This window comes from Nerophis lumbriciformis, linkage group LG24, assembly GCF_033978685.3.
Source record: "Nerophis lumbriciformis linkage group LG24, RoL_Nlum_v2.1, whole genome shotgun sequence".
Classification (NCBI taxonomy): domain Eukaryota; kingdom Metazoa; phylum Chordata; class Actinopteri; order Syngnathiformes; family Syngnathidae; genus Nerophis; species Nerophis lumbriciformis.
Genome location: NC_084571.2, coordinates 14,135,444 through 14,150,815, shown reverse-complemented (window position 1 = coordinate 14,150,815; position 15,372 = coordinate 14,135,444). Strand labels below are relative to the sequence as shown.

The following is a 15,372-nucleotide window of genomic DNA, read 5'->3' as shown; positions in this document are numbered from 1 at the left end:
ACATGATATCACACACAAGTAAACACGCTGCAGGACTGCTTGTATCGCAGATGATATCACACAACAGAAAACATGCTGCAGGACTGCTTGCATCGCACATGATATCACACACAAGTAAGCACTCTACCAGACTGCTTGTATCGCACATCATATCACACACAAGTAACACGCTGCAGGACTGCTTGTATCGCACATGATATCACACACAAGTAAACACGTTGCAATACTGCTTGTATCGCACACACAAATAAACAACCTGCAGGACTGCTTGTATCGCACATGGTATCACACACAAGTAAACAAACTGCAGGACTGCTTGTATCGCACATGATATCACACACAAGTAAACAAGCTGCAGGACTGCTTGTATTGCACATGACATCACACACAAGTAAACAAGCTGCAGGACTGCTTGTATCGCACATGATATCACAGACAAGTAAACAAGCTGCAGGACTGCTTGTATCGCACATGATATCACACACAAGTAAACAAGCTGCAGGACTGCTTGTATTGCACATGATATCACACACAAGTAAACACGCTGCAGGACTGCTTGTATCGCAGATGATATCACACAACAGAAAACATGCTGCAGGACTGCTTGCATCGCACATGATATCACACACAAGTAAGCACTCTACCAGACTGCTTGTATCGCACATCATATCACACACAAGTAACACGCTGCAGGACTGCTTGTATCGCACATGATATCACATACAAGTAAACACGCTGCAGGACTGCGTGTATCGCACATGATATCACAGACAAGTACACACTCTGGAGGACTGCTTGCATCGCACATGATATCACACACAAGTACACACTCTGCAAGACTGCTTGTATCGCACATGACATCACACATTTTACATGCAAGTCAAGTCAATATCGTCCCATACTTGGATCAATATCGATATCAGATCAGTACACCCCTAATAATAACAATAATAATAATAAGTATCAGTAAAGTACCATGTGATCATTTGAGGTGCATGGAGTTAAAAATGAGGAAATTAAAAAGAGTAAAATAAGAAAAGGTTGCTAGTTGAAACAACAAAATGATTGACAGCTGAGCAGTGCCATAAAGAATATCATCTCATTACAATATAGTGCGGACATGAAAGTTATTTCCTGTTAAAGTACATTCAGTCACTGGACACAATACTTGGAAAGTCTTTGGTATCGTGTATTGTGCATCTTCATGATACCATTTTCATTTTCTACATGAAGCGTCACCTCTTCACCTGCGTCCTCAGTTGGCAGGAGCCATGTACTCAGCGTTGGTGTAGGAGAAGCCCAGGAAGTCGTCCTGGTCCAGGTTCATGATGACCAGTTTGTCCGTCGGCGTCAGGTCCACCGCCATCTTGGTGAACTCTTTGTCGAAGTTGCACGTGTCCCGCCGGCTCTTCTGTACGAGTGGGGTGGAAGATGGAGGACAGAAGATGGAGGAAGGAGGATGGAGTATGGTGGATGGGAGATGAAGGATGGAAGATGGAGGATGGAGAATGTATGATGGGGGATAGAAAATGGAAGATGAAGGATGGAAGATGAAAAATGTTGGATGAAGTATGAAAGATGGAGAATGGAAGATAAAGGAGGAGGAATAAGATGGAAGATGGACGATGGAGGATGGAAGATGGAGGATGATGGAAGATGGAAGATAGACAATGGTGGATGGAGTATGAAAGATGGAAAATGGAAGATGGTGGAGGGGGATGAGGATGGAAGATGAGGATGGGGGATGGACGATGGAGGATAGGGAATGGAGGATGGAGGATCAGAGATAGAGAATGAAATTGGAAGATTAGGATGGTGGAAGATGGAGGATGATGATGGAGGATGGGAGATGGAGGATGGACGATGGAGGATGGGGGATCGGGGACGGATGATTGAAGATGAGGACGAAGATAGATGATGGAGGATGGGGGATAGAAGATGGTGATGGTGGATGGAAGATGAGGATGGTGGATGGAAGATGGACAATGGAGGATGGAAGTTTGATGATGGAGGATGGACGATGAAAAATGGTGGATGGAAGATGGAGGATGGACGACGGAGGATAGGGAATGGAGGATGGAGGATGAGGGATGGAGAATGAAATTGGAAGATGAGGATGAGGATGGAGGATGGGAGATGAAGGATGGAAGATGGAGGATGGAGGATGGATGATGGGGGAATAAAAATGGAAGATGAAGGATGGAAGATGAAAAATGTTGGATGAAGTATGAAAGATGGAGAATGGAAGATAAAGGAGGAGGAATAAGATGGAAGATGGACGATGGAGGATGGAAGATGGAGGATGACGGAAGATGGAAGATAGACAATGGTGGATGGAGTATGAAAGATGGAAAATGGAAGATGGTGGAGGGGGATGAGGATGGAAGATGAGGATGGGGGATGGACGATGGAGGATAGGGAATGGAGGATGGAGGATCAGAGATAGAGAATTAAATTGGAAGATTAGGATGGTGGAAGATGGAGGATGATGATGGAGGATGGGAGATGGAGGATGGGGGATCGGGGACGGATGATTGAAGATGAGGACGAAGATAGATGATGGAGGATGGGGGATAGAAGATGGCGATGGTGGATGGGAGATGAGGATGGTGGATGGAAGATGGACAATGGAGGATGGAAGTTTGATGATGTAGGATGGACGATGAAAAATGGTGGATGGAAGATGGAGGATGGACGACGGAGGATAGGGAATGGAGGATGGAGGATGAGGGATGGAGAAAGAAATTAGAAGATGAGGATGAGGATGGAGGATGGGAGATGAAGGATGGAAGATGGAGGATGGAGAATGGATGATGGGGGAATAAAAATGGAAGATGAAGGATGGAAGATGAAAAATGTTGGATGAAGTATGAAAGATGGAGAATGGAAGATAAAGGAGGAGGAATAAGATGGAAGATGGACGATGGACGATGGAAGATGGAGGATGGAGGATGATGGAAGATGGAAGATAGACGATGGTGGATGGAGTATGAAAGATGGAAAATGGAAGATGGTGGAGGAGGATGAGGATGGAAGATGGACGATTGGGGTTGGAGGATGGTGGATGGAAGATGAGGATGGAAGACGAGGATGGGGGATGGACGATGGAGGATAGGGAATGGAGGATGGAGGATGCAGGATGAGAGATAGAGAATGAAATTGGAAGATGAGGATGGTGGAAGATGGAGGATGATGATGGAGGATGGGAGATGGAGGATGGACGATGGAAGATGAGGATGGTGGATGGAAGATGGACAATGGAGGGTGGAAGATGGATGATGGAGGATGGACGATGGAGAATGGTGGATGGAAGATGGAGGATGGACGACAGAGGATAGGGAATGGAGGATGAGGGATGGAGAATGAAATTGGAAGATGAGGATGAGGATGGAGGATGGGAGATGGAGGATGGAATATGGTGGATAGAGGACGGATGATTGAAGATGAGGATGAGGATAGAGGATGGGGGTGGAGGATAGAAGGTGGGGATGGTGGATGGAAGATGGAGGATGGAAGATGAGAATGGTGGATGGAAGATGGAGGATGGGGAATGGACGATGGAGGGTGGAGGATGGTGGATGGACGATGGAGGATGGAAGATGGTGGATGGAGAATGGTGGATGGAAGATGGAGGATGGTGGATGGATGATGGTGGATGGAAGATGGACAATGGAGGATGGTAGATGGACGATGGAGGATGGAAGATGAGGATGGAGGAGGATGATGATGGAAGATAGACGATGGAGGATGGAGGATGAAAGATGGAAAATGGAAGATGGTGGAGGAGGATGAAGATGGAAGATGGACGATTGGGGTTGGAGGATGGTGGATGGAAGATGAGGTTGGACGAGGGAGAATAGGGAATGGAGGATGGAGGATGAGAGATGGAGAATGAAATTGGAAGATGAAGATGGTGGAAGATGGAGGATGGAAGATGGAGGATGGGGGATAGTGGGCGGATGATTGAAGATGAGGATGAGGATAGAGGATAGAGGTTGGAGGATGGGGGATAGAAGATGGGGATGGCGGATGGAAGATGGAGGATGGAGGATGGAAGATGGACAATGGAGGATGGAAGATGGAGGATGGTGGATAGTGGATGGAAGATGGAGAATGGAAGATGGAGGATGATGATGGAGGATATAGGATAGGGAATGGAGGATGGAGGATGGAGGATGAGAGATGGAGAATAGAAGATGGACAATGGAGGATGGAAGATGGAGGATGGTGGATAGTGGATGGAAGATGGAAGATGGAGGATGGAAGATGGAGGATGATGATGGAGGATATAGGATAGGGAATGGAGGATGGAGGATGGAGGATGAGAGATGGAGAATAGAAGATGGACAATGGAGGATGGAAGATGGAGGATGGTGGATAGTGGATGGAAGATGGAAGATGGAGGATGGAAGATGGAGGATGATGATGGAGGATATAGGATAGGGAATGGAGGATGGAGGATGAGAGATGGAGAATGAAATTGGAAGATGAGGATGGTGGAAGATGGAGGATGATGATGGAGGATGGGAGATGGACGATGGGCGATGGAAGATGGAAGATGGAAGATGGGGATAGGGGACGGATGATTGAAGATGAGGATGAGGATGAGGATGAGGATGGAGGATAGAAGATGGGGATGGTGGATGGAAGATTGGAAGATGGACAATGGAGGATGGAAAATGGACGATGGAGGATAGAAAATGGGGGATGGAGTATGGAGGATGGACAATGGACAATGGAGCATGGAGAATGGTGGATGGAACATGGTAGATGGAAAATGGACGACGGAGGATGGAAGATGGAGGATGGAAGATGGAGAATGGTCGATGGAAGATGGTGGATGAACGATGGTGGATGGAAGATGGAGGATGGAGGATGGAAGATGGAGGATGGAAGATGGAGAATGGTCGATGGAAGATGGTGGATGAACGATGGTGGATGGAAGATGGAGGATGGAGGATGGAAGATGGAGGATGAGGATGGAGGACACGATAATGGGAGAGAGCGTGGATGAAAACATGATAAATGGATGAGTGGGAATGGAGAAGAAAAGATGCAATAAGATAATAAGTCATCAGATATGACCGCACTGATTGCTGCTGCGTGGACAGAAGAAGAATGTTGTGGATAGAAGAAGAGGGTTGTGGACAGAAGAAGAGGGTTGTGGACAGAAGAAGAGGGTTGTGGACTGAAGAAGAATGTTGTGGATAGAAGAAGAGGGTTGTGTACAGAAGAAGAGGGTTGTGGATAGAAGAAGAGGGTTGTGGACAGAAGAAGAATGTTGTGGATAGAAGAAGAGGGTTGTGGACAGAAGAAGAGGGTTGTGGATAGAAGAAGAATGTTGTGGATAAAAGAAGAGGATTGTGGACAGAAGAAGAGGGTTGTGGATATAAGAAGAGGGTTGTGGATAGAAGAAGAGGGTTGTGGACAGAAGAAGAATGTTGTGGATAGAAGAAGAGGGTTGTGGACAGAAGAAGAGGGTTGTGGACAGAAGAAGAGGGTTGTGGATAGAAGAAGAATGTTGTGGATAAAAGAAGAGGGTATTGGACAGAAGAAGAGGGTTGTGGATATAAGAAGAGGGTTGTGGATAGAAGAAGAGGGTTGTGGACAGAAGAAGAATGTTGTGGATAGAAGAAGAGGGTTGTGGACAGAAGAAGAGGGTTGTGGATAGAAGAAGAGGGTTGTGGACAGAAGAAGAATGTTGTGGATAGAAGAAGAGGGTTGTGGACAGAAGAAGAGGGTTGTGGATAGAAGAAGAGGGTTGTGGACAGAAGAAGAATGTTGTGGATAGAAGAAGAGGGTTGTGGACAGAAGAAGAGGGTTGTGGACAGAAGAAGAGGGTTGTGGACAGAAGAAGAGGGTTGTGGACAGAAGAAGAAGGTTGTGGACAGAAGAAGAAGGTTGCCAATGAGGAGCACATAAATATTGACAGCACGGCGGCCATCGGGCAAGGCACACTAGAAGGAGTGACCTAAGAAAATCCACCACCATGAATATTTGATGTCTTGCGACAGCACAAGCAAACAATATGACGTTAATTTGTGTCTTCTTTTTTACCAACGCTTGTTTGGACTCGTAATTTATGGCACTCAATTTTTGAATTTTGTGAACTGTTTTTGTTTTAATTTATTTAGATCAAATTATTTTAATAATTGAATTAAAGTTTAAAAAAAATTCAGTTTGTTAAAATACAGTGTTGTACTGTGTAAAAGCTAAGTGTAAAGTATAAAAATTAAAATAAAAACAAATTCTGTGTAAAAAAATGTTTGTGCTGAAAAATTCAGTGTAAAAAAAAAAACGTATGCGGGTTGCGGGGTCAAAAGCCTAAGCAGAGAAGCTCAGACTTCCCTCTCCTAAGCCACTTCTTTTGGAGGATCCTGAGGCGTTCCTAGGATTGCTTGGAAACAGTCTCCCCAATGTGTCCTGGGTCTTCCCCGTAGTCTCCTACCAGTCGGACGTGCCCTAAACACCTCCCCAGGGAGGTCTCAGGGGGGCATCCTGACCAGATGCCCGAACCACCTCAGCTGGCTCCTCTCGATATGGAGGAGCAGCGGCTTTACTGTGAGCTTCTCCCAAATGACAGAGCTTCTCACCCTATCTCTAAAGCAGAGCCCCGCCACCCGATGGAGGAAACTCATTTTGGCCCCTTGTACCCGTGATCTTCTCCTTTTGGTCATAACCCAACGTTCATGACCATAGGTGAGGATAGGAACGTAGATCGACCGGTAAATTGAAAGCTTTGCCTTCCGGCTCAGCTCCTTCTTCACCACAACGGATCAATGCAGAGTCCGCATCACTGGAGAGGCTGTACTGATCCGCCTGTCGATCTCAGGATTTACTGTTCTCTCACTCATGAGTACTTGGTACTTGGTACCCTTTTCTAGGCGAGATCCATGGACTCGGACTTGGAGGTGCTGGTTCTCATTCCAGTCTCTTCACACTCAGCTGCGAACCGATCCAGTGAGAGATAAAGATCCTGGCCAGATGAAGCCAGCAGGACCACATCATCCGCATAAAGCAGAGATCTAATCCTACAGCCACCAAACCGGATCCCCTCAACGCAGGGCCGGCCCGTGGCATAGGCCGTATAGGCAAATGCTAAGGGCGCCGTCCATCAGCGGGCGCCACGCCAGTGCCACAAATGTTGGAGAAAAAAGAAAAAGAAAAAAAAGTTGGTACTATTATTTCTAAATACAAAAAATAATCCCACGTTAATTAAAATGCAAAGTAAAGCCTATTTAATAGAAATATTATTTGTTACAACATTACGCCCCCCCCTCCTCCCCTCGCACGGTGCGCCCCCTCCCTTCCCGTATCATGACTCTTTTTGGACGTCACCACATCAAAAAATCAACACAAGATGCCAAAACTGTCAGGTGCCCAGGGAAGAAAAAAGAGAAAAGAAGAGGAGGAGAAACGAGAAAAGACAGAGGTAGCAGGTAGGTAACGTTAGCCTACATGAAATTATTTGTCTGTTACAGAATGTGATAGTAACCTGGCTTTTTAGCATTAAGCTAATGTTACATGATTCGGCAATTGCTAATCAATAAATAGCTAGTTCTGTTTTAACGTCGGGTTAATATTGTGGAGGGGGCTAAATTGTTATGGAAAATAATAATGTAACGTCAGGTAATTACAGTACTCCCACCTTACATTCCTCAGGGACATTTCTTTCTTTCTTTAGTTTATTTCGAACATGAACACACTTACATCATAATACATCACACAATTTCATATTATTTCATTTTACATCATGCCCGAAAAGGAGTAGGAAGAAGCAAAGCTTATTTAATCCTACCCCTTTCCCACTTCAAAGCGTTTACAAATATATAGAATCATTTACTGACCTTTTTATATAATAAAATAACATCTATGAATTAGTATACAACAGTTTTGTAATATGTAATTAATTAATTAATTCAGTCATTATTAACATACTGAGATGAAGTATATCTTATTTTAAATAAGGTTGAAAGTATTTCTCATAATTCTTCTTCTTTGTACTCTGTAAGCACTATTATTTTGAACAACCTCTTAAACTGGATCATATCAGTACAATTTTTAACTTCTTTACTTAATCCATTCCATAATTTAATTCCACATACTGATATGCTAAAAGTTCTAAGTGTTGTACGTGCATATAAATGTTTGTATTAGATATTTTAAGCAAGTGTTTTTTGTTTACATTGTTATTGCCTTCTGGTTAGCTAATGTTTGCCCTGCAGGTAATCATCACTTTTCCACCCCTTTATATATTAAAGGTCAAAGACAAAGCTCTTCGGGTTCTTGTGAGTATATACACTTCACTGCCGATGTGGGGGGGCGCCACCTAAAATCTTGCCTAGGGCGCCAGATTGGTTAGGGCCGGCCCTACCTCAACGCCCTGACTGCGCCTAGAGCACTCCTCAGTACTCACTCAAGAATCCAAAAAGGGTGGGTACTTTGAGCTGCTGTTTGGTGCGTAAGCACAAACAAGGACTCGTCCCACCACCCGAAGACAGAGGGAAGCTACCCTCCTGTCCACAGGGTTAAAGTCCAACATAGAGGCTCTGAGCTGTAGTGCAACAAGTATTGACACCCCCAGAGTGGAATAGAGTCCATCCCCTCTCGAGAGGACTGGTCCCAGAGCCCTTGCTGTATGCCGAAGTGAGTCCGACTAGATCTAGCTGGAACTTCTCCATCTCGCGCAGGCTCCTTCCCCCTCAGCGAGGTGACGGTCCACGTCCCAAGAGCTAGCTTCTGTAGCCGAGGATCAGACCGCCAAAGGCCGTCCATCTCATACTGCACACGACCTTTATGCCCCCTCCTAGGAATGGTGAGCCCATTGAAGGAAAAAAAATTCAGTCCATTCATCCATCTACTTCTGCTTATCCGACGTCGGGTTGCGGGGGCAGCAGCCTAAGCAGAGCCAGAGAAGCCCAGACCTCCCCAGCTACTTCGTCCAGCTACTTCGTCCAGCTACTTCGTCCAGCTCCTCCCGGGTGATCCCATTGCGTTCCAAGGTTCGACTATGCCGCAGTAAACTCCTCTCCAGTACACCTGATAAACCTTACCTGGAAGGCTGAGAACACTGATCCTTAGTAGTTGGAACATCTACCGGTTCCCTTTCTTAAAGGGAGGAACCACCACCCCGGTCTGCCAACCCAGAAGTACTCCCCCCGATGTCCACACAAGGAATAATTCAGTGCATGAAAATTCCGTATAAAAAAATTGGTGCAGAAAAATTCAGTGCATAAAATTTTAGTGCAAAGGGCAAATCAGTGTAAAAAAATATTGTGTATTAGTGCAGAAAAATCTTGTGTAAAAAATTAAACGTATACAAATTCACTGCATTAAATTGTAGTTGAAAGAGAAAATTGTGTGTAAAACATGAAAAATTCAGTAAAAAAAAATAGGTGCAGAAAAATTCAGCAAAAAAAAAATGTTGTGCAGAAAATTTTAGTGCAAAATAAAATCAGTGTATAACATGAAAAATTAAATGTAAGAAATGCAGAAAAAGTCAGTAAAAAAAAAATCTAAGCAAAAAAAATTCAGTGTGGAAATTAAGGTGCAGAAAAATTGGTGGAAACCAATTCCGTGCAGAAAATGTTTGCTTTAAAACCCAAGACTGACTTAAATGAAGACTGAAGCACCTCAGTGGCTGCTTCTGAGACAAGATAGACTGCTTCAGTCCTAATTTACCAGAAAGGAGTGGGACAAGCGGTAGAAAATGGATGGATGGAAGATGGAGTCTTGGGTTTTGAAGCGACACATTTTTCTAACAAACTGAATTTTTACACTCACAGTTTTTCATTCCATTAAATTGTCAGCAGAATTTCATGTACAAAAGTTCAGTTGACAAAATTCAAAAGCAACAACTTCAGTGACATAAAAAAAAAAGGTTGTGTGATAAAAACACAATTGAACCTCCATAAAGTGTGAAGATCCCAGAGAGCAGAGTGTTGATTGTCATCTTCCTCAGCCACCTTCTGTTCACAGATGTTCTCCATCTTGTTGTCACGGTTACAACAGAGCAGACACCACTTTGAAGCGACAAGAACATCTCCTACCTGCTCCTGTCATGGACCGAGGAGACCCTCACTCCGGCCTGAGGACCTCCGTGTCGGCCTGTTGGAGCTACTAACTTCCTCCGTCCTTTTCATTTGCACTTTGGATCCTCGTCAAAACCAGCCTCCATCAAACACAACGCTGTAATACGCATGCCAGGCCTGTAGGTGGCGCAGTGTCACTGTAGAAAGGAACCACCACAGCAGAACCAGAACCCCTCAGACGGGCCAACTCACGTCAGCATCAGCCATTCCGTGTTTCCCGCAGAATTGGATGGCAAATCATTTTTGGCGGGGTCACATGATCATATAATTTGCATAATTGGCCATGACGCATAATCTTTTTTTACTGCGAAAAAATTGCAATTATTAGTATCAACTATATACATACACATACAGTACATACATATATGCTGTCAAAGTTAACGCGCTACCTCTAACTTCCAGTAACAACACAAATTCTTTTTAACAGGTGATGAACGCACAAACGTCCTTTTTGACCCTCGGCCGTTCCGTAGGGAGGGGAAACTTGTCTGAGTTCACGTGTTACGGATGAGCCACAAGCGGAAAAATAGCGAGCGAAAATGGACAAAGAAAAGGTACATTATAGAAATATCAGGTCCAAAACCATGGCAAGCGGTTCTCCCGGCAAGAAAAGACTATTTTTCGCCGTGAGACGATGTCACTGCAGCAAATGCCTGCTGAGCACGTCGTTCAGAGGTGGGTGGTGCTTCACTTCCGTGTTTCGACTACGGTTAAGGTGCATGGACTGTTACACTAACGGCTTTAGTAAGTAAGACATAAAAGCTGAACATAAATTAAAACCGACTTTCTTTTTATTACAAACAGTTTATCCGACATCAAAACAAGTCTCAAACCAATCACTTTTCCGGCTTCAAAATAAAAGTGCCACGCCATACACCCAGTTTAAATACATAAAAAAAAAAAAAAAAAAGTCTAACGTTACGATCATGCTTTGTCAGAGATGTTTTGCAATGTAATCTGTGATATTTTCACCTAAAGAAAATGATTAATATTGGGGGGATTTTCTGGCTGGCTTATAACTAGAGATGTCCGATAATATCGGCCTGCCGATATTATCGGCCGATAAGTGCGTTAAAATGTAATATCGGAAATTATCGGTATCGGTTTTTTTTTGGTTTTTTTAATTAAATCAACATAAAAAACACAAGATACACTTACAATTAGTGCACCAACCCAAAAAACCTCCCTCCCCCATTTACACTCATTCACACAAAAAGGTTGTTTCTTTCTGTTATTAATATTCTGGTTCCTACATTATATATCAATATATATCAATACAGTCTGCAAGGGATACAGTCCGTAAGCACACATGATTGTGCGTGCTGCTGGTCCACTAATAGTACTAACCTTTAACAGTTAATTTTACTCATTTTCATTAATTACTAGTTTCAATGTAACTGTTTTTATATTGTTTTACTTTCTTTTTTATTCAAGAAAATGTTTTTAATTTATTTATCTTATTTTATTTTATATATATTTTTTAAAAGTACCTTATCTTCACCATACCTGGTTGTCCAAATTAGGCATAATAATGTGTTAATTCCACGACTTTATATATCGGTTGATATCTGTATCTGTAATTAAAGAGTTGGACAATATCGGAATATCGGATATCGGCAAAAAGCCATTATCGGACATTCCTACTTATAACATATTCCGGTTGAGTCCTCAATTACAGAATGCTTAGCAGGCTGAATATGACATTTTATTGACAACAAGAGGAGCTAAAAACATTGTCATGCAGAGATATGAAGGCCATTAACTTGTACAACATGTCAGGTGCAGAATATCAGAGGCATTAATTCAGGTAGAAATATCACAGATTACATTAACAAAGATCTTTGACAATCAAAGCATGATCGTAACAATCCGCATTTTGTGTTATCAATGCGTGAAACTGGTATCTAAACACTGAAGTGTAACTCCTCCTCTGAACGCAAGTGCTCCTACAGCAGGAATACAAATGATGTATGCCTACAAATCTGGCAAGCGTTTTTGTGTCCTTTTTTTGTTGAGCTGCTTAACAAGAATAGTGTTTAAAACAAAAATCATAAAGCAAATTACTGGAAAATGGGGTACACTTCCTAATGATGAAAAATTATATCTATCTGCGATTAAGTTTGAGTTAACTATGAATTATTGCGATTATCGCAATTAAATATTTTAAACGTTTGACAGCCCCAATATACCGTATTTTCCGCACTATTAGCCGCACCTAAAAACCACAAATTTACTCAAAAGCTGACAGTGCGGCTTTTAACCCGGTGATAAATATTAAGATTCATTTTCATAAAGTTTCGGTCTCGCAACTTCGGTAAACAGCCGCCATATTTTTTCCCGGTAGAACAGGAAGCGCTTCTTCTTCTACGCAAGCAACCGCCAAGGTAAGCACCTGCCCCCATAGAACAGGAAGCGCTTCTTCTTCTACTGTAAGCAACCACCCGCCCGCGTAGAAGAAGAAAAAGGGCGCGGATATCACCGTACGTTTCATTTCCTTTGTGTGTTTACATCTGTAAAGACCACAAAATGGCTCCTACAAAGCGACAAGGATCCGGTTCATGAAAAGACGCAATCTCTCCATCCGCACACGGATTACTACCGTATTTCACAGCAACTGATATTCCTGTGAACCGCACTGTGGAACGGGAGCACGTACGGTGAATATTCGCACCACAGGGAATGAGAAGTCATCCTTCACTGTGGTTCTAGCTTGCCATGCTAATGAAACTTCCACCCATGGTGATATTCAAAAGGAAGACCTTGCCAAAAGAGACCTTTCCAGCCGGCGTCATCATAAAAGCTAACTCGAAGGGATGGATGAAGAAAAGATGAGCGAGTGGTTAAGGTAAGTTTAAGTTTACGCGAAGAGGCCGGGTGGCTTTTTTCACGCAGCTCTGTCCATGTTGATATACGTATGTTTGTGATTGCACATTTGCGTACATTTTGGGAGTGAACAGAGTTGTTAGAACGCTGGTTTTTAATATATTATTAAAGTTTGACTGACCTATCTGACTGTTTTTTTGACATTCCTTTAGCGCAGTTAGATGCGGCTTACAACACCGGGCGGCTTATAGGTGGACAAAGTTTTGAAATATGCCGTTCATTGAAGGCGCGGCTTTTAACCCAGGGCGCCTTATGGTGCGGAAAATACGGTATATGTTTATATCCATACATATATATGTATACACATGTACCGTAGTGGACCGACACCAGCAGATGACATGGCACCCCAAACCATCACCCAACCATGCAAATTTTGCATTTCCTTTGGAAATCGAGGTCCCAGAGTCTGGAGGAAGACAGGAGAGGCACAGGATCCACGTTGCCTGAAGTCTAGTGTAAAGTTTCCACCATCAGTGATGGTTTGGGGTGCCATGTCATCTGCTGGTGTCGGTCCACTCTGTTTCCTGAGATCCAGGGTCAACGCAGCCGTCTACCAGCAAGTTTTAGAGCACTTCATGCTTCCTGCTGCTGACCTGCTCTATGGAGATGGAGATTTCAAGTTCCAACAGGACTTGGCGCCTGCACACAGCGCAAAATCTACCCGTGCCTGGTTTACGGACCATGGTATTTCTGTTCTAAATTGGCCCGCCAACTCCCCTGACCTTAGCCCCATAGAAAATCTGTGGGGTATTGTGAAAAGGAAGATGCAAAATGCCAGACCCAAAAACGCAGAAGAGTTGAAGGCCACTATCAGAGCAACCTGGGCTCTCATAACACCTGAGCAGTGCCAGAAACTCATCGACTCCATGCCACGCCGCATTAACGCAGTAATTGAGGCAAAAGGAGCTCCAACCAAGTATTGAGTATTGTACATGCTCATATTTTTCATTTTCATACTTTTCAGTTGGCCAACATTTCTAAAAATCCCTTTTTTGTATTAGCCTTAAGTAATATTCTAATTTTGTGACACACGGAATTTTGGATTTTCATTTGTTGCCACTTGAAATCATCAAAATTAAATGAAATAAACATTTGAATGCATCAGTCTGTGTGCAATGAATAAATATAATGTACAAGTTACACCTTTTGAATGCAATTACTGAAATAAATCAAGTTTTTCAAAATATTCTAATTTACTGGCTTTTACCTGTATATATATATATATATATATATATATTTATATATATATATATATATATATATATATATATATATATACAAATATATATGTGTATATATATATAAATAGCTTACTAAGTTAGTGTATGTAACTAATGCACTCAACTGTAACGTAAACACAGAAGTGAAGCTCCTCCCCTCTGCGAGCTCCAATGATGTCGTCTCACGGCGACGGAAGATAAAATATTCTTCTCTTGTCGGGTGAACGACTTTTCGTGGCTTTGGATCTGACATTTCTGTAATTGTGCATTTCTGCTCGCTATTTTCCAGCTTTTGGCTCAACAGCAACTGAACGACATTACATTTCCTCACTCTACGGAACGGGCCGAGGGTAAAAAACAAACAAAAAAAACAATCGCCGTTAAAGGAACTTATGATTTTTATAGAACATATCCTGCATGGCTATTGTATTTAATGTGTCAGCTCATCAATTTACTGTTTCCCAAAGACTTTGCGCTCGCGCACACGCAGCTGGCAGCGATGTAGGCCAGCTCCTAATGTGTTCTGTCTCAGCACGCTTGAGTTGCGGCTAGCGCCGCGAGGCAGAAAGATGGAGATAGGAGAGGAAGAGGGGGAGGAAGAGGATAAACATGCCTGGCCCTGGGTGTGGAAAGCTGCAGTAGCATGGCGCCACAAACCAACAAGGCTGTCCTCGTTAAACAGGCACCTCCTCTCCTCTCTCGCCACATCACTTTTCAGGAAGCGCGGGATTAGCGCAAGACGAGCGCGTGTCGGCTGAGGATGCTGCGCGCGCGCGCGAGTGTGTGTGTGTGTGTGTGTGTGTGTGGGAGGGAGGCGGAATGAAAGCATGAAAGGCGGGTATCCGACGCTGACCTGTTTTGGGCTGATAAGCGGCGGCTGCTTTGTGGCCCAGCCACTGGCTTTCATTTGTAGGGCCGCAACATTGGGAATTAATTATCAGCATCCACTCCAACACAAACTTTACACAGCTTAGTGCTGCCCGGGAACTTCCTGTTCCGCAGCGTTTCTCCTCCAAATCATTTCCATTTGAGTGCTGCATGCCGACCAAGAGATAAGCAGCCCAGCACACGCTCCAACAGCACTTGGAGAAAAGTCGCATCTTTTGCATGCACTAATAGCGAGTCATAGGCAGCCCGGGTGAGCGCATGGTACACTCACTAGCTGTGTTGACACTGTG

At 43.6% G+C, this 15,372-nt stretch overlaps 1 protein-coding gene across 1 annotated transcript in view; it reads right to left on the bottom strand.

Annotated features, from left to right (window-relative positions):
* Positions 1-687: 687 nt before the first annotated feature.
* Positions 688-15,372, bottom strand: part of prkcbb (protein kinase C, beta b) — a 282,211-nt gene continuing 267,526 nt past the window's right edge. Inside the window, exon 17 of the mRNA XM_061981613.1 lies at positions 688-1,411. Within this exon, the coding sequence (XP_061837597.1) occupies positions 1,256-1,411 (156 nt within the window). The 3' untranslated portion in view covers positions 688-1,255. The remainder of the gene's footprint in view (positions 1,412-15,372) is intronic.